Here is a 20,848-nt window from a genome sequence, read left to right on the forward strand (position 1 = left end):
AACTACCGACGTCTAAAAAGAGTGAATATCTAGGCCAAAAAAGCGCAAGCTTTTAAAAAAGAGTGCGAGTCAAAAAATTTGCTCACATGCGGCTGCCACCGCGCGCAAAAAGTCTGTAGAATTTAAGTTTGAGAGTAGACCTTGGAAAAGGTTTGTTTGGGTTGTTGCTTCTTCATCACCTTACTGCAAATCGCATTCTAACTTAACCATTTCCAAGAGGAATGATTGCACCAAATAGCTTTGACTTTTGACAAATAAAATTCGATTTTTGCTTAACATGTTTTCACTTGTTATTTAGACTTTGATATACTTCTTCGTAAATGGTTATAAATACCGGAAAGACAACTTGGGGACGACAGAGATAACAGGGATCATAACGGCTAGCTATTCTATTTCTTGTACTCAAATAATTTCATTTGAAGTTTTTACTTCGCTAATACTTTTTCTACCATCATTTCGTAGAACAGTTCAAAAAGCATATAATTGGAAAAAAAGAGCGTAATTTCGGTCCGTGAAGGGAAAGAGTGAAATGAAATAAAGAGTGCATTGCACACGAAAAGTGTTCAAGTTGGCAATCTTGATTCAGAAGAACAATAAACAGGAACGCATGAAAAATATTCAAATAATAAAAAAAGACTACCTTTTAGTTTTAATTTCATTTTCTTGTTCCTCAGAAGTAGATCCTCCCTCACCATTCTGCTGTTTTTTTGGATTTGTCCCAGGAGCTTTCTGCTACGAGAAAAAAAAATGTGGACTATTATGTCGCTTTAATAAGTCAATCGAGTAATTCATAGAGAGAGGGAGAGAGAGGGGGGGGGAGGGGGAGAGAGAGAGGGAGGGAGAGAGCGAGAGAGGGAGAGAGAGAGAGAGAGAGAAAGAGAGAGAGAGAGAAAAGAGAGAGAGGGAGGGAGAGAGAGAGAGGGGGAGGAGGGAGGGGGAGATAGAGAGAGAGAGGGGGAGAAAGAGAGAGGGGGAGAGAGAGAGAGGGGGAGAGAGAGAGAGGGGGAGAGGAGAGAGAGAGGGGGAGAGAGAGAGGGGGAGAAAGAGAGAGAGGGGGAGAGAGAGAGAGGGAGAGAGAGAGGGGGGAGAGAGAGAGGGGGGAGAGAGAGAGGGGGGAGAGAGAGAGGGGGAGAGAGAGAGAGGGGGAGAGAGAGAGAGGGGGAGAGAGAGAGAGGGGGAGAGAGACAGAGGGGGGAGAGAGAGAGGGGGGAGAGAGAGAGAGGGGGAGAGAGAGAGAGGGGAGAGAGAGAGAGGGGGGGAGAGAGAGAGAGGGGGAGAGAGAGAGGGAGAGAGGAGAGGGAGAGAGAAAGAGGGAGAGGGAGAGAGAAAGAGGAGAGGGAGAGAGAAAGAGGGAGAGAGAGAGAGGGGGAGAGAGGAGGGGGAGAGGGAGAGAGAGGGGGGGGGGAGGAGAGAGAGAGGGAGAGGGAGAGAGAGAGAGAGGTAATATGGTGATTTGATGCCAAAAAGCAAGTGTTCTCCTAATAAAATTCTGACCCATAATTCAATTACAGCTTGAGCTAATACTAGAACGTACTATGAAATGAAAAGGAAAGGTTAAAAATATTTTTATGAAAACACTAAATTTTGGTAAGAAACGTTGATAAAATTGGCGCATCTGATTTTTTTTACCGTCCTCACCCAAACAAGTAATAATATAGTAACAATGGATATAAATCTATAGTTCTTGTGTATCATTCCTTTCAATTACACCACCCCCCCACAGAAAAACCCGTATCCAGGATTTCTGTTCCGGGGGGAGGTAGGGGTACAAAAAACTTTCCAAAACGCATGAAAAAATTACATGCATTTTGTTACGTTTTTATAAGTCAAAAATGTGTTCGAAGGGTGGGGTTCAACTCTCCCCGGATACGGCCTTGCCTAGAACATTTACCAGGTATACGTTTAAAAAAAATGTTTCAGAGATCGTGTCACGACCAAATATTACAAAGCTTTGACTTTCTCTTCATTTTGGTCGTTTAAAGGTCATGGGGAAAGGGGATTCGTGTTTGTAAGCAACAAACTCACCCTCCCCTATGAACACACCTGATGCATATAATATCCGTAATCTACTGTTTAGCAAAGTCTTTTAAAATTTAACATTTATAGTAGGATAGAAAGGAAAATAAAAATTACACCGGTAGCTTGAGTCTTGATCAAAGTTGTATAATTAGAGTAGGGGAAAGAAATTGAACGTCAGTTTTTGAAAAGAAATAAAATTTTTGCTCATCTTTTAGAGATACCTTACAATGGGATGACCTTTAGCGGGTATGTAAGATCACTTAACATGACGTTTTCACTAACTAATTTCATCCTAAACTACAAATAATCTTATTATAACTTTGTTTTACCTGTGTTATTGATGGTTAAACTTTTTACTTATTTCAATATTATAATTTTATTTTATTTTTTATCCACCCTAAAATCTGAAGAACAGCTGAAGGGCTTTAAATTTCCATGAAACAGAAAAAATCTGTACAAACACAGAACCTTTAGTAATAATGGTTATCATTATTATCACAAAAGATCCAATTGTAAGCAAAGGATCATTTAAATTTTTTATCACTATAGTTATTTATGACTATTCTAATTACCTTTGCGCTAATAGATTTAGTGAGGATTTCCAAACAGTTATCAGAAATTATTTTACAGTTTTTTCTTTCAGTTCTGAGACTAAACAGTTTATAAAGAGTTTGGGTTTTACCTCCTTCCCAACCCCCCATTGCACACCCTGGCTTAAAGGCCAAGAAACGGAGATCAGCACCGCCGGTAGGGACTGGAAAGTCTAATGCAGTACTCTTTACCTTACCTTACCTCCTTCTTTTTTACTTCCGGTTTCGTAAGCTTTAATATTTACTCATAGACGCAGTGTGTTTAAAACTAAGCACATTTTATTTGTTTCCAAATAGAATGTATCCTTAATGTAGGTGGTGATTGGGGTTTGTCACAACCCCTACCCTCCTCCCTATAGAACTCAAATGAATTGTTTTCAAACAAAGTTTTCAAATTAAGAATAATTATTGTAATTTGTATCCAATGCTGTCCTTCCTATACTAAGAAATCAAGATTAACAGTCCGGATTTAAAAGATTTTAGCTGGATTTTTCCTGGTAATTTCAGAATAATAATAATAATAATAATAATAAAAAAACTTGGTTTCACTTTTCTTAAAATTTCTATTGATATTTTGAGAAAAAAAGTCATTTCTATGTTAAACGAAAACGTAGTACACGAAAGATTACTTTTTTGGCCAACTTGATCAGTATTTTATGCGAAAATGTTTTTTCTGTAAATCGTATTAAAAAAAAAAAAAAACTATAAAAACATTTTCAATACTTTTTCTATTATAGATCATGCATTTTATTACAGTATTTGAGCTTAGGATAGATTGTAGTTTCTGTAACAATTAAATAAATAAATAAAAAACAAGTTTTTTTTTACTGCAAGTATGGAACAACATTAAAACTTAAAGCAAACAGAAATTATTCCGTATATGAAAGGCGTTGTCCCCTCCTCAACGTCCTGGCCTTTACGCTAAAGTTTTTTATTGCTTTACAAAGTAGAACTGTAACAAAGAGTCAAACTTTAGCGTAAAGAGCGAGGCATTGAGAAGGTGGCAACCCCTTTCGTATACGGAATAATTTCTGTTCGTTTTAAGTTTTAATGTTGGTCCTTACTTGCAGTTAAAACAAACTTGTTTCTTATTTGATTTCTGAACGTTTTTGAATTTATACATGTTTTATTTTTGGATCACCGCACATGAATAATTAAAAGGAAATTTACATATTAGCTTTTTTTGGCTAAATGGATTTGTCATAGTTTTGATCGGACGATTTTGATAAAAACAAGAGCTAAGAGCTCATATGGCAGTTGTGACGAGGCGAGAAGAGCTAAGAGCCAAGAGATCATATGGTATGAGCTCTAAAAAAATTCTATGAATCAATAGATTGATTTAAAAAGGAAAATAAGAGGCTTAATGCCGGTCAAGATTTAAAATAAGAGCTCTGAGTCACAAAGTCCTTCTAAATATCAAAATTCATTAAGATCCGATCACCCACTCGTAAGTTATAAATACCTAATTTTTTCTAATTTTTCCTCTCCCTTTTGCCCCCCAGATGGTCGAATCTGGGAAAACGACTTTATCAAGTCAAATTGTGCAGCTCCCTGACACGCCTACAAATTTTCATCACCCTAGCACGTCCAGAAGCACCGAACTCGCCAAATCACTGAACCCCTCCCCCCAACTCCCCCAAAGAGAGCGAATCCAGTACGATTCTGTCAATCACGTATCAAGGACATTTGTTTATTCTATCCACCAAGCTTCATCCCGATTCCTCCACTCCAAGTGTTTTTCCAAGATTTCCCCCTCCAACTCCCCCCAATGTCAAAAGATCTCGTCGGGATTTGAAATAAGAGCTCTGAGACATGAATTCCTTCTAAAAATCAAATTTCATCACGATCCGATCATCTATTCGTAAGATACAAATACCCCAATTTTCATGTCTTCCAAGAATTCCGGTTTCCCCCTCCAACTCCCCCGAATGTCAAAGGATCTGGTCGGAATTTGAAATTAGAACTTTAAAGCACAAGATCCTTCTAAATATCAAATTTCATTAAGATCTGGTCACCCTTTCGTAAGTTACAAATACCTCAATTTTCAAAATTACCCCTCCCCCAATTCCACCAAAGAGAGCAGATCCGGTCCAGTTATGTCAGTCACGTATCTTAGACAGGTTTCTATTCTTCCCATCCAGTTTCATCCTGATCTCACCGCTTTAAGTATTTTCTAAGATTTCCGGTCCCCCAACTGTCCCCCCCAATTACGCTTGATCTGGTTGAGATTTAAAATAAGATATCTGAGTTACGAGGTCCTTCTAAATATGAAGTTTCATGAAGATCCGATCACTCCTTCGTAAGTTAAAAATACGTAATTTTTTCTTATTTTTCAGAATTACCCCCCCCCCCCCCCGCAATTCATCGGATCCGTTCCAATTATGTAAATCACATATGCAAGATTTCTGCTTATTTTTCTAACCAAGTTTCATCCCAATCCCTCCAATCTAAGCGTTTTCCATCATTTTAGGTTTCTCCACCCCAAACTTCCCCCAATGTCACCAGATCCGGTCAGGATTTAAAATAAGAGCTTTGAGACACGATATCCTTCTAAATATCAAATTTCATGGAGATTCAATCACAGATTCGTAAGTTAAAAATACCTCATTTTTTCTAATTTTTCAGAATTAACCCCCCACCCACAACTACCCCAAAGAGAGCGGATCCGTTCTGGTTACGTCAATCATGTATCTAGGACCCGTGCTTTTCCCACCAAGTTTCATCCCGATCCCTCCACTGTAAGTGTTTTCCAAGTTTTAGGTTTCCCCCTCCAAACTCCCCCCCAATGTCACCAGATCCGGTCGGGTTTAAAATAAGAGCTCTGAGTAACGATATCCTTCTAAATATCAAATTTCATTGAGATCCGATCACCCGTTCGTAAGTTGAAAAAACCTATTTTTTTTTAATTTTTCAGAAATACCCCCCCCCCAACTACCCCAAAGAGAGCGGATCCGTTCCGTTTATGTCAATCATCTATCTAGGACTTGTGTTTATTTTTCCCACCATGTTTCATCCCCATTCCTCCACTCTAAGTGTTTTCCAAGTTTTAGGTTCCCCCTCCCAACTCCCCACCCCCGTCACCAGATCCGGTCGGGATTTAAAATAAGAGCTCTAAGACACGATATCCTTCTATACATCAAATTTCATTGAGATCCGATCACCCGTTCGTAAGTTGAAAATACCTCATTTTTTTCTAATTTTTAAGAATTACTCCCCCCCAACTACCCCAAAGAGAGCGAATCAGTTCCAATTATGTCAATCATGTATCTGGGACCTGCGCTTATTTTTTCCATCAAGTTTCATCCCGATCCCTCCGCTCTAAGTGTTTTCCAAGATTTTAGGCTTCCCCCACCTCCAACTCCCCCCAATGTCATCAGATCCGGTCGGGATTTAAAATAAGAGCTCTGAGACACAATATCATTCCAAACATCAAATTTCATTTAGATCCAATCACCCGCTCATAAGTTAAAAATACTTCATTTTTTCAATTTTTTCCGAATTAACCGGCCCCCCACTCCCTCCCCCCAGATGGTCAAATCGGGAAAACGACTATTTCTAATTTAATCTGGTCCGGTCCCTGATATGCTTGCCAAATTTCATCGTCCTAGCTTACCTGGAAGTGCCTAAAGTAGCAAAGCCGGGACTTTAGGTTTCCCCCTCCAACTCCCCCCAATGTCATCAGATCCGGTCGGGATTTAAAATAAGAGCTCTGAGACACAATATCATTCCAAACATCAACTTTCATTAAGATCCAATCACCCGCTCATAAGTTAAAAATACTTCATTTTTTCTATTTCTTGCGAATTAACCCCCCCCCCCACTCCCCCCCAGATGGTCAAATCGGAAAACGACTATTTCTAATTTAATCTGGTCCGGTCCCTGATACGCTTGCCAAATTTCATCGTCCTAGCTTACCTGGAAGTGCCTAAAGTAGCAAAACCGGGACCGACAGACAGACAGACCGACAGAATTGGCGATTGCTATAGATAGATAGATAGATAGATAGATAGATAAGTGTATTTCAAAAACCCGTGGGCCATATACACACAAAATATAAATAAATAACAGACAAGCAAGGAAATTAACAACAGTACGAACACGCACAAAAAAAAAAAAAAAAAAAAAAAAAAAAAAAAAAAAAAAAAAAAAAAAAAAAAAAAAAAAAAACAGAATTCAACGCAAAAAGTACCTAATCTAACTACAAAAGAAATTAATCATATAAAACTTTTTCTTCTTATTAAAGATTTTTCTATATATACTCCCACTCGAAATATTGTGGTTGGGTTACTATTTTGTAGAATACCCGGAAGCATCTAATTAATCCCATGCAAATAAATTTCCCGTAAATCCAAGAGCACCGGGCATTTCCGGAGAAAATGATCCAAGTCTTCATCGTCATCTTTACAAAGAGGACAAAGATACCGCCTATCAGGACCAACTATCATTTTATTTTTGTCGAACGTTTTTTGCCTGTTCTGGATTGGAAGACAATTTGCCCTAAGCTGAATCCAACGACGTAGAATCATAGCCGGTAAATTGAGTTTAAAATAAACTTCCTCCCCAAAACTAGGTTTTGCCTGATAATAATGTTGTAGGGTTGTAGAATCAAGAACCAGCCCTTGCCAATGCTGAATTTCCTGACTCTCTAATATAAATCGTACCTGGCTTTCTAAATTTGCTGGTACATCGCGAGAGCAAAGACCATTATTCCATAAATAAGGCATTCCTACTTTTTCCAGTAATGATTTAATTTGGGATGGCCACGAGGTTTTTAAACCACATTTCAACATCTCTTCATATGCCACTCTTACTAGTCTATCTTCATTACTCTTAGTTAACTTCAACCAGAATCTAAGCATTAAAATATACCTACGTAGCTTTAAAGAAAACAGGCCCATATCACCTTTCAGAATCTGTGAATGAGTTGTCTGATGTAAACCAAACACTCTTTTATAATACTGGAGCTGAAGGGACTCCAGTTGCTGCACCGTTTCTCCACCCCATATCTCTGCTCCATATTCTATGGTCACTTGGTTAATACCAAGTGCCATAAAAAAGGAGTGGGAGAGGAGGTCTAGCTGCCTTCCGATTTTTGGTCACTTTAAAAGGCAACTACAGCTTTTTATTTTTTTGACGAACGGCTTTATTAGTAATAAATATACGTAACTTACGAATTGACTTACGTGACGAACTTCTACATTTGTAAATTTTTATTACATATATGAGGGGGTACGCCCCCTCGTCAACACTTCGATCTTTACAGTAAAGCTTGAATTTTGTCCCAATTATTTAAGAATGGCCCCTAAATCACAAAGGCCGTAGAATGAACAGTTGAAATTACTAAAAATATTTAGCGTAAAGAGCGAGGCGTTGTGGAGGAGACGAGCCCCCTCGTAAATGTAATGCCTATTCGTCTATTCGTTTTAGGTTTTAATGCTGCTCCTTACTTCCAACTGAAAAAACTTTTTTCGTTTATTGTCTCATTGTTTTTTTAAATAATACTAGAAAATCCTAGGGCCCCTTCATTGAAATTCTCTTTCCTCGTGATAAATTCCTCCATGGAAAGATCATCCCATGTAACGCCCTCCCCCGACCAACCCCACCTTCCCTCAACACGAAAAAGTCCTCCGGAAAACGTCTCTACACTTCCCCATAACCATTACTATATGTAAACAATGATCAAAGTATGCAACTTGCAGCCCCTCCCCCGGGGACTGTGGGGGATTAAGCAGTCCCGACAGACATAATTATTAATTTTTTCGACGCTGCTGAACAAAATGGATATCTCAAAACTTCGATCGGGTGACTTTGGGAAAAAAATGAGCATGGGAGGGGGCCTAGGTGCCCTCCATTTCTTTTGGTCACTTAAGAAGGGCACTAGAACTTTTAATTTCCGTTAGAATGAGCCTCGTGCGTATCGGTCAATACGATCACCCCTAAAAAAAAAAAAAAAAAAAAAAAAACAACAACAACAAATAAACACGCATCCATGATCTATCTTCTGGCAAAAATACAAAATTTCACATTTTTACAGATAGGAGCTTGAAACTTCTACAGTAGGGTTCCCTGATACACTGAATCTGATGGTGTGATTTTCGTTAAGATTCTTTTACTTTTAGGGGGTGTTTTCTAAAATAAGGCAACTTCTCCGGCTCGTAACTTTTGATGGATAAGACTAAACTTGATGAAACTTGTATATTTAAAATTCCATTTTTTAGAGTTTCGGTTACTATTGAGCCGGGTCACTCCTTACTACAGTTCGTTACTACGAACTGTTTGATATTACAGTATATCTCATTGTTCCAAAACAAACCGACTGAAAGTAAAAGAAAAAAAATTGCAGAAAATTGCTTTCAATTCCTTTATTTGTCCACTGTTTCATGCTTCATAGCATTATTTCGTTGGTGAACAGAGGAGGGGGTAGCAACCATTTGAACTTTCATTTGTGAGTCAAGTATTCCTATCAAAGAATATCTAGTATCTGTCGGACCTCTTACAAAGATTGAGGATTAACCTTAAATCTCGATGGAACATGTTTGTATCCTGACAATGTGTTAGTATATGAACAACCTAAGGTATATAGAACCATACATGGCATAGGTGATCAAGGAAACGGTACATATTTTTCCGAGAAAAGGAATTGGTAAGTCTAGAAAAAAAATTGTGAAGAAGGCTTACGCTAGCTTTGCCTCTCACTCAGACTATCTGTCTTGGCTTTTTTTCCGAAGTAGCCATGGCTCTCAACTTTTTCCTCATAATCCACCAAGTTGATTTTAATTCAAAATACCGGACCTAAGCGCACCTTAGGTGCACTAAGGTTTGAAAATAAAGCTTCTTTCAGAAATACGTTAATAGTACAAGATTTACATTTTTATTTTAATTTACGCTTATTTGCTACAGAAGAGATTTGGTATCTTATTGAAAATTTTTCTCTTTCACAGTTAACCGAGGGGTTCAATACGCTCCAAAACGAGTCAATGAAGAAGGGAGTGAGCGAAAAGGGGTGACAAGAATATGTGAATCATAAAAATAACTCGCCGGAGATTGAATATCATAGTGCCAGAGAGCTAACTTCAAATCCTTAAGTTAACTAAGGTTTAATATATCTATATATATATAAATAAGTTGTTTGTTTGTGTCTGTCGACTGACGTCATGTTTGTCGACTGACGTCATTATAAGGATTGAGCTGTATGTCGTCATGAAGTTGTTTGTCGACTGACGAAATTACAGACCGGGACACAAATGACGACCGGGACACAGGGAATATAAATGACGACCGGGACACTCAAAGAGAAACTACAGACTGGGACACCGGGGCACAAATCACGACCGGGACACAGGGACACAACTACAACGGGGACGCCGGGGGCACAGGAGGGATAGCGAAGAGAAATTACAGACCGGGACACCGGGACACAAATGATGACCGGGACACAGGGAATATAAATGACAACTACAATGGCACGTAACTAATATGGCGCGCAACGACTTACGCGCGCGGGGGTCTTGGGGGGGGACGCAAAGCGCCCCCAGCAACTAGGTGTTGGGGTGGCGCGAAGCGCCACCTCAACAGCTAGTGAACAAATAAAAATTAAGTTTTTGTTTCAGAAAGACTTTGAGGTCGTGCAGAACGATGAATGAAAGTACTAAGGATTCTTATGGCTTTATTCTGTAAAATCTGGAGGGTTTAAAATGACTAGGATATGTATTTAGGTAAATAATGGGACAATATCTTAGGTATGATTTTATTAAAGAACGATTAAGAATTTTAGTTATAGAAAAGGAAAAACATACTTAATCGATGCAAACATCTTAGATTCTGGGCTAATTTTATACAGAGATGGGCAGAATGACTACGAAAAGATAAAAACTCATCAAAAGTAATCTTAAAATATAAAAAATAATAAAACCACTGAATAACTGAATTGATTTCAGACGCCAAATTCTCGATCAATAATGAAGGGGTTTAGCTTCAACAGATACCTTAACTATAATTAATATAAATAAGGTTAAGAAAAGGTTCAATGAAATCAAAGCATATTAGCCCTTTTTTTTTAGCATCAGTGATGGTGAAACTTTTTAACGACGAAGACAATACTGCCTTTCTACTATACAAAATAAGGGAAAATAACGCGTAAGCTTGGTAAGACAGCTAATATAGCCCAAACGAATATTTCGGCTATATAATCAACATCCGCCATCAGCGCAATATAATACAAAACAAACGAAGAAACATAATTACATAGAAAAACAGAAAATGAAACTAAACTCATATTTAAAATAAATTTTGAAAGAATCTTCTTACCTCACACGGGTTCAGCTAAGACTCTATCAAAAGGTACTTTGAATGTAATTATTTTTTTTTATATAATATTTCGCTGATGACGGCTGTTGATTAGAAAGCAACAATTTTTGGTTAAATTGTATTGACTATCTTCAGAAATTTTATTGTTATCTTTCTTATTTTGTATAACTTTCATTTTTATTTATTTCGAGATTCAGACTAAATTTCCCAGCCCACTCAAAATTTTCCAGGATGTTTGAAGCGCTACCAATTTCCCAGAAATAAAAAAATCTCTATATAAACACATAGCCATAACAATGATGATCTTTTTATGATTACGAAAGATCCAATTGTAAGCAAAGGATCATTTTAATCTCGCGATTAAAATTAAGTTATTTATGACTCTCTCAAAACCTTTGCACTAATAGATATAATGACAAGTTCAGAATTCTTTTGAAATGAATTTTACAGGATTATTTCCAGCAAGTTCAAATAAATGATTACAGTGAGTTTTCATCAACTTCTATGCATCGACTTTGTCCACGTTTCGATAAGAGATTTGCACTAACATTGTCCACAGGACAATCTGACATTATCTCTAAGATCCAAATAAATACCGGACTTTCTTTGACAGTTCAGTGCATTAGCCTTTTTTCTATTCTCTCGTCTGAGCATAGCAAATTAGTCATAAAACTGTTTCCAGATCTTACATAATTATATTTTTGATATTAACTTTTCTAAGCTTTTTTAACTCAGCGCAATACCTAAGACAATGCATTCTAACATAACTGAATTTAATGTTGTAAAAATTATCGCAAATTTATCAAGCTTAGCTTAGAAAACTGCTCTTAAAATTGTTCTCAAGTCTTGCAAAGTTGAATTCTTTTATATTTCCTGTTCTAAGGAAATATATTGTTAGCAGAATTTGAAAACAATTAAAAATACAACACTATTTCTAAAACAACGCCTTATATTTATTGTTCTAACCTTTTATCAGGAAGTTATCAAAGTTGGCATAATATAATAGTCTTAAAATTTTCTGCAGGTTATACACAATTATTTTGTTTTTGCATTCACTGTTCTAACCCTGTTTTACCGAAATTGTATTTCAAGCTTTTATCGAAAAAATATCAACTAAGCATACTGAGTTGATGCAAATAATATTGTTTTTATACTTATTGTTCTAAGCCTTTTCTAACGCAATTCTATACGATGTGTTAAATTTCCAAGACACAAACAATTTCTAACACAGCACATTCTATCACAGCTCTATACATCGTTCTAAACTATTGTTGAAGAGTCATTAAACTTAGCAGTGTAAACTTGTCTTAAAATTACGTTATTTGTTTTTGCATTAATTACTGCTCTAAGCCTTTCCTAGGACCATCATATTTATTAGCACACTTTCTAACATAACCCGTTCTAACATACTTATATTAATATTCCTAGACTTCTATCAAAAAGTCTTAATTATGAATTATTTACTATTCTAAGCCTATTCTGACACAAACCGTTCAAACACATCTATATTAATTTTTCTAAACTTTTATAGAAAACTTGGCAAATTTAGAATTAGTAAATTGGCCTTAAAATTGCTCATAGATCTTACACAGTTTCATCGTTTTTATATTTACTGTTCTAAGCTTTTTCTAAAACAATTCTAACACAACAATATTTAATTTTAACTAACACAAACACAAAAAACTTTTAATGCAATACATTCTAATGCAATTATATTTAATATTTTAAGCTTTTATCAAGAATTCATCAAGGCTAGGATAGTATATTAGTCTTAGAATTGTTAATAGGTCTTCCACAGTTATAACTGAAGTATATGAATCCACTTCAAGCGAAAAACCCAGTATTTGATGATTATCAAAGGTCCACCACCTGGTGTTGAAAACACTACTTTTAAGTATTCGAGCTGGATGAACGATTACGGGTTATAGACCTCAAGCTTTAGAAAGGTGACATCCAAAGACCTTATACTAAAATCACGTTTAGAAATGCAAAACGGGTGAGTGCGAAAACACGGTCATAAAAATAAAAGAAATTTGAAAAAGACCGAAAGACATGAAAGAAAAAGCAAGTCGTATTAGATGCCATAAGTAAGAAGGGTCAGAGCAATATTAAGATAGTTTGCTTGTTGAGATTAAATTTTTGTCATTTTATAATACACTATACTAAACTTATGTGAGTGCTTGCACAGAAGTGAAGCCCATGATCGCTTAAAATAGCACTAATGTCTCTATAAAAGTGCGAGGGCTCTGGAAAAGCTTATGGAAACTGGAAATCTGTTTGAAGTTCTGGAAACTACACATTGAAAATCGTTGTCTTCTTTTAGATGCGCCCCAGTTTAAAACAGGATATTTAAGCTATCCCTTCGAACCAAGTAGCTAAACCCTGAGCAAACTGCCATTATTAAAAGTTAAGTTTTACCTTAATGTCTTTTTTTTTTACTTTTGAAGTCCGAAATACAATTCAGACATTCTACACTTGTGAGATGTGCACCTTACCATTTCTGGAAACATTCTGCACAATTGCCAAGAGTAATAACAACAAAAGGGAAGTGAAGACTAATAATTTTACCAGCCTCAGAAGATGCAACGCATCAGCGAGTTGTTTGCGATAAGTATTTGCTTTACAGGATACAATATTACATGCAAGGTTCTGTTCTGTTTCAAAAAGTTAGACAAATGAGCATATTATGTGTATGCCAACTATTTTTTTTTGTATCAGTCTATAAGTTTAAAAACAGAATTTATTTAAAAAATGAAGAAGAAATAGAAACCTTGCGAGTCGATACTGAGCGACTTTGTCCTCGTCCACGCGTTGGGAAACTGACTGGTCCTCTAGTTCTTCCTCGGCCTCTTGCCACTGGGTTAGGACCCCAAGACCCAACAACAACGCCACCAACAGCTAGCTGGCCACCAGGCCCACCTCGAGAGACTGATTGACCCCTTCTTGCGCCACGCCCATTGCTAGGAAAGGACGGTTCCTGATGAGGATCTAAAAAAAAAAAAAAAAATAAACCATTATAATGTATCCACACACAAAAGAGCATAAATTGGTCAACCTAAGGAGGCGCTCAACTGTACATCTCCTCCCGTTTAAAAAACCCTAATATAGAGAAGCACAGAGTTTTGAGTTATTTGAGGGGTGATATTAACACTTTTCAAAAATCACAGCCAACAAACTCTTCTTCAAAGCTCCCTCCCCGAAAGAAGTCGGAAATTTACACGTTTTTAGTAAAGGAAGGGGGCAATTGAAAGTTAATATATAAAGCCAAAACAATAGTAAATGTCAACCGCTTATCTTCAACTTCAAATCAAGAGACGTTTCGAAAAAATCTACATTTCAACGAAGTAGAAGAACAAATGACTAAAGGCAATAATGCAGCCTTAATGAACAGAGCTTTAAATAGTTTGAAATTGGCCATTTGGAGCACTAAAAGGGGAATCTCCGACAGAGGCTTCACTAAGCGGGGTAAGGAGGGACAACTGCACTTCCCCTTAGTTTCTGAAATTTTTTTTTGGGATATTAAAAAAACAAATGCATTCTTCCTAGATTTTGAAAATTACATTAGAAAAAAAAAAAAAAAAAAAAAAAAAAAAAAAACCATCAAACAAACGAAATTACAAAGCCACCCACCTCTCCCCAGATTTTCATTAATCGACAACCTGATCACCTAGCTTGTTCGGAAGTTAGAAAAAAAGTGACTGTATGAACTCGATAAGCTGTACTTCCATGATCAACAAATAGCAATTCAATCCACACTTCACAATCGGAAATTATAAAGAAACGAAAAACAAAACATCACGCTGGCCGTAATGCAATATACAGAGAAACGAAACAAATATAAATATTTTGGAATACCGAGCAGTCAAGCAACACTGACCAAACATCATAAAATAGGATTCCATAAATTATCAATAAAAAAAAAAAAAAACAGTGTATAATTCCAGAGTAGTCAATGGCCTACCTGAATCAAATTTTCGTCTTTTCTTATTTATTATAACAACAGGATCTTTCATGTCATAATCTCTTCTCAGTGAAGATGTCAAATTGAATTTAGAAAATACACTAAAAATTACCCCCCCCCCCCATCAAACGAAAAAAAATTCATATCGGAACAAACAAAATGACCAAAATACAATAATGACGCTAAATATAAAAGAACTAGAGATAAAGTTAATTAAAACGATGAACTAACGAATTTCTAGTCAAAAATTCACAGAGAGAAATTAAACTACCAAAACAGGCCTTTAATAACGATCTAATTTATCCAGCCTTCTCCTTCGTATTTCTAACCAATTGCCCTTTACTATCTTAAGTGTTTCCACCAAATAGTAGCTGAGATTTCTTCCTAAGAAATGCAGGCGAGAACGTTCAGTGTTTATAATCAAATCTTTTGGAGCATTTTGAGCATGAAATTCAGAAATTTAATTGCAAAAAATTAAATAATTTTTCCAATGGTCTATGGTACACAGGGATTGATCTCTACTTTGCAGTACAAGGCCTAGGGTTGGGCCCCAACTGCTAGAGGGTCAACGCAAGGAAATTTGTAGTAAAGAGCCTCATTAATCATGAATCTAGAGATTAATCAGTTCATTCAAAAAGAAGAAGAAGCAAGAAACAAAAAAAGAAGAAAGGAACAAAAAAAAACAAGAAACAGAAAAAAACAAACAAATTAACAACAAAAAGCAAAAAAAGATACTCTTGTGTTATATATATATATATATATGTATATATATATATATATATATATATATATATATATATATATATATATATATATATAAATAATAATATAATAAAAATGTGTGTGTGTGTGTGTGTGTCGAGTGACGTCATGTTTGTGTGTCGACTGACGTCAAGTTTGTCGACTGACGTCATTATAAGGATTGAGCTGCATGCGTCATGAAGTTGTTTGTTGACTGACGTCATGTTTGTCAACTGATGAAATTACATACCGGGACACCGGGACACAAATGAAGACCGGGACACAGGGAATATAAATGACGACCGGGAACCTCAAAGAGAAATTACAGACTGAGACACCCGGACACAAATCACGACCGGGACACAGGGAATATAAATGACGACCGGGACATAGGGACACAACTACAACGGGGACGCCGGGGGCACAGGCGGGATATATAAATGATGACCGGGACACAGGGATTGTTCGAATAGAAATTACAGACCGGGACACAAATGACGACCGGGACACAGGGAATATAAATGACGACCGGGACACTCAAAGATAAATTACAAACTGGGATACCGGGACACAGGGAATATAAATGACGACCGGGACACAGGGACACATCATTAGAATAATGAGGTATAGATCTGAATACGGATTGTTTTTCCCATGGACAATTATATGTTGCATGTTCAAGAGTCAGTAAACCTGACAATCTATTTATATGCACAGACAATGGGACAGCGAAGAATGTTGTATATTCGCATGTTTTACGTAGTTAAAAATATATATATATATATATATATATATATATATATATATATATATATCTATCTCTATTCACAGGTGGGACACAGGGACACAACTACAATGGCGCGTAACTAATATGGCGCGTAACGACTTACGCGCGCGGGGGGGGCTTGGGGGGGCGCGAAGCACCCCACCAACTAGGTGTTGGGGAGGCGCGAAGCGCCACCCCAACAGCTAGTATATATATATATATATATAAATCTATGTGCTTTTCCCTCAAATTTCACGCTGAACCAAAAGTCTCCCCTACACACACACACTCAAGACGAGTAATGCTACTATAGTTGCGAATAAACCCTATCAACTTACACATAGGTCTTCTTGGAGATGGCAGCATGGGAGCGGCAAAAACATCATTTGATAGACCATCGAGGACAGCTTTTCTTAGTCTCTCTAGCTTCAAAATTAGATCGTTTCTATAGTCACAAAGATCCTAGAGAAAAGAAGATAGCGTTAACGAAAAGACATATGCCATTATACATAATTGTATCCCATGCACTTGCAGAGATGTTTGTTTCAAGTAGGGGATGGAGGGCATTTCGCCAGAACAAGAATAACAAGCGAATTGCACGAAAGTGATGGACAATATCGAACACAGTGTAAGGAAAAAAGGGCGTGGGAATAAAAGTTATTCCAGATTTCGAAGTAAAATTAAACGAAGAGAAAACAAGGAAAGATGTACAAGGTAACTTCAAACAATCATATACTTCCAAAACCTTCTACTACTATCCCATTTTTTTTTTTTTTTTTTTTTTTTTTTTTTTTTTTTTTTTTTTTACAAAAACATTTGAAAGTGAAAATGTGTCAGGAAACGTAAGACAACGCATGTTTTTTAATACTGATTGTGTTATTATATTTTTAATATAATTTCACATTGCATTAAAGTTTTATTTATATACACAAGGTAATTAGACCATAGGAAATTTATATTATTATATGCAGTATTGTCTATTATATACTGAGATTTAAAAGGAGTAAGCTAACGTGAGACAACAAATCTTTAAAAATCGTCTTTAAAAGGGCTGAAACGTAAAGAACGATTTTCTTTCTCAAGAAATCATAAATATAAATGAAATGGATTACGACTGTAACCTGGAGGAGACCAGGAGGGACCTCGATTTAACCTTACCACATCACTGTGAAAGATTACATGAAATTCAAACCTTAGTACAATTCAATAAGAAAGAGAGTTTTCGCAGAAATATCTTGCAAGCGAAACTTCAGTAGTGGCACTGCCCTCTGAGCCCTCGCCCCCACAAAAAATAAATGTGCCTATGAAAATAGGTGAGCCCATGCAATGAAATTATGCCATACAACAGAGATTTTACTATATAATTAATCTAAATAATACCACATTTAAATAAATTAAAACTACCACAAATCATTATCAATAAATTAGTGAAACTCAAAAAGAACAGAAATTACAATAAATAGCCAAGTCAAGCTCAAAATGAACAAAAATTAACACGAGTAGGGCGGATAGCCCCCCATACCTTTCCATTCTCAAGACCAGAAAATAATTTGCGCTTTTCTGAAAACAGAATACGTTTGAAATGTTTTCACCTTTCTTACTTTCAAAAATGAAGAATTAGCAGAATCTTAACGAAGAAATGTCAGTATATGTCAATTTAACTGACAATCCGCGGTCATTTGTTTGTTTTTTTTTTTTTTTCAGTTAAGCGCAAATTGTGTTCTGGTCTTCAGAAGGCATGGGGGTTATTCCTGTGTTGCACCCTTTTGACAATCCACATACACATAAAGTATTTTGATTTAGTTCAACACTCCCTTAATCATTCTCTAAAATTCTCACCTGAATACCCTTCGTCTTCTTGGAAAATAAAGTTCAAACATGCATACCTTTCTCAATAACATAAACGAGGTGTAAACAATGAACGAATTGCCTAACTTACAGCCCTTGTCCTGCCCACTGTAGGGAGGTTGACATCCCAAAAAACATTGCTGGACATTTCAATAAGGCTGAACAATATAGCTCTCTTAATTTTCGATCGATGTGTTTTGGGAAATGATGGGCTTGAGGGAGGGGGCTGGTCGCCTTCTACTCACTTTTGACTCTTAAAAAGGGCATTAAAACTTGCAACTTCTAATCAAATGAGCTCAATCCGATCCAACGTTTATACCTATTCCATAAAAGCCTTATATGCCCCAGGCATAACTTACAATCCTTGCCAATGGGCTCTGAGGGATTGTGTCCACCTTAAGACATGGTAATATGATTCTTAGACTATTGGTAACAAAATGGCTACCTCAAAATTTTAACTGAATGCATTTTGGGAAAAGAGTGCGTCAGGGAGGGGGGCTCTTTGCTTTCCATCATGTTTGACTCTTTAAAAGGAACTAGAATTATACATTCAAAATCAAATGAGCCTTTTCTGAAGTTGACACGACCCCCCTTCCATGAAAACCTTACATACTTGTAATTGTAGCGGGACCAGACAAGGACACCTCACCCAGCATCTAGAAGAATACGGTTGACTCCCATTTGCCGGGATCTTGTGCCTACTCTTCAGTAAACCGGAGCCAGCAGTTATCCCACTTTCTGCCAAATCTTCGAAATCCACCAATGAGATCGAAGTCGTTTTTGGCAGTTGCCCACCAATTCTTGAATTTACCGCCATGTCGCCTGCACCAATCTGGAGACAGGGCAGCTAGAAGCATTTGCTTCATGCTGCGGTTATTGGGTCTCCTAAGGACATGGCCAAGCCAAGGCAGTCTTCTCTGTTCTTTGTTTGACCTTATATGCCCCTTGGGCATAACTTACAATCCTTATCCCCAGACTCCGGAGAATTATGTCACCTCAAAAACCTTATTATACGATCTTTAGATTACTTTTTTTTAACACATGGCTATCTCAAAACTTTTATCGGATGTATTTGTGAAAAATACGACGTGGAGGGGGGAGTGGTTGCCCCCAATCAATTTCAATCTTAAAAAGAGAACTAGAACAACTGGTTTTCAATACAATGATTCCCCACTGAAGTTCATACAACCAACCATTCCATAAAAACCAAGGATGCCCTCAGGACATAACTTACAACCCTTGCGCTGAGGTTTGTGGAGGGGGGGATATCATCTTCAAAGACATCATTTGTAGACCTTTCAACTATGCTGAATAAAATGGCTATCCCATATTTTGGGTGTTTGGGGGGGGGGCTTGTTGCCCTCCGATCACTTATGACTACCAAAAAGACCCTTTTAATTTCCAATCGAATAAGGCTTTTTTGAAGTTTTTACGACAAAAATGGCCATCCGAAAATTACTATCAGGTGTATTTCGGGAAAATACGAGTTGTGGGGAGGGGATATCCAGCCTCCAATTTCTTTGAATCTTGGGAAGGGTACTAGAACTTCTGCTTATCCATTACATGAGCCCCCTCCGAAATTTATACAACCACCCTTTCTATAAAAACTTTAAATGACCCCAGGACGTAACTTACAACCCTTGCCCTGAAGGCTGTGGGGAGGGGGGGGGGTGTCATCCTCAAAGAAATAATTTACTGATCTTTTACGTACGCTGAGCAAAATGGCTATCTCAAAATTTTGATTAGATGTATTTGTAGAAACGGTGGGCGTGGGAGGGGGTTCGTTGCCCTCAAAGCAGATTGAGGAAATCCATACTTGCTTTCAATCTTAGCATTTTATCAGGACTTATCAGGGATTGATTTTAGAATATTATATTATGTTTCCATATTCCTAAAATCCACCTATTGGTCTATACATTAATTAAAAAGAATTATTTAAATATTTCATATTATAAAAGTAATACTAACTTGATAGCTGGTTGAGGTAAAGGCCTTTGCAAGAGTGGCTTGGAACACCTTTCCATCAAAATAGAGCCAGGGGCATACCATTTGCCAAGGGATGGGAGATCCTGCAACATCATTAGCCAAAATAGCCATCTCAACACCTTCCATAAAAAGAGTGGCCAATTGGACACCGCGCTTGGTAACTGGAGAAATCTATAATGAAATTCAGTTAATCACTAAAATACGCCTATTAAGACTGAATTAAATCTTAAGATACAAGCATGCTCTTTTGTTACACACATCAAAAGATGCCTTGGCAGAGGAACAGCATAAAAGATGTTTTTTTTTTACATTTTATAAACCGGAAGGGGAGAGGAGTAGGTAAATAGTAGACTCATAATAGTAAAATTAAGGCAAGCAATTTGAATAAGTTATTATATTTATTTACAACATTTGATGGCTAGAATAATATGGTTAGAATGCAAACGGAAATTTTTTCCTCCTTCATACCTAATACGAAAAATTAAGGAATTACGGAAAAACTGGAAAGTAGTGTGGTCTAAGAAATTATTTACATAACTAAATACCTACCTTCACCTCCCTTCCATTTTCCTTACACACTTTTATGCTGCTTTAAAAATTTCAATTTTTTACCGTTTCTTTCATTCCCTG

The 20,848-nt window shown here is 36.9% G+C and overlaps 1 protein-coding gene across 5 annotated transcripts in view; it reads right to left on the reverse strand.

Moving 5' to 3' along the window:
- Nucleotides 1–20,848, reverse strand: part of LOC136034869 (constitutive coactivator of PPAR-gamma-like protein 1) — a 125,549-nt gene that overhangs the window by 25,640 nt on the left and 79,061 nt on the right. For 3 of the 5 annotated variants that reach the window (XM_065716344.1, XM_065716341.1, XM_065716342.1), the window contains exons 12-15: nt 20,201–20,389; nt 16,723–16,846; nt 13,687–13,904; nt 641–732 (exon numbers count right to left, since the gene is read on the reverse strand). In XM_065716344.1, the coding sequence (XP_065572416.1) occupies nt 641–732; nt 13,687–13,904; nt 16,723–16,846; nt 20,201–20,389 (623 nt within the window). The remainder of the gene's footprint in view (nt 1–640; nt 733–13,686; nt 13,905–16,722; nt 16,847–20,200; nt 20,390–20,848) is intronic. The other 2 variants (XM_065716345.1, XM_065716343.1) reach the window with 1 other exon arrangement.

The sequence above is a fragment of the Artemia franciscana genome, chromosome 13 (genome assembly GCF_032884065.1).
Source record: "Artemia franciscana chromosome 13, ASM3288406v1, whole genome shotgun sequence".
Taxonomy (NCBI): Eukaryota; Metazoa; Arthropoda; class Branchiopoda; order Anostraca; family Artemiidae; genus Artemia; species Artemia franciscana.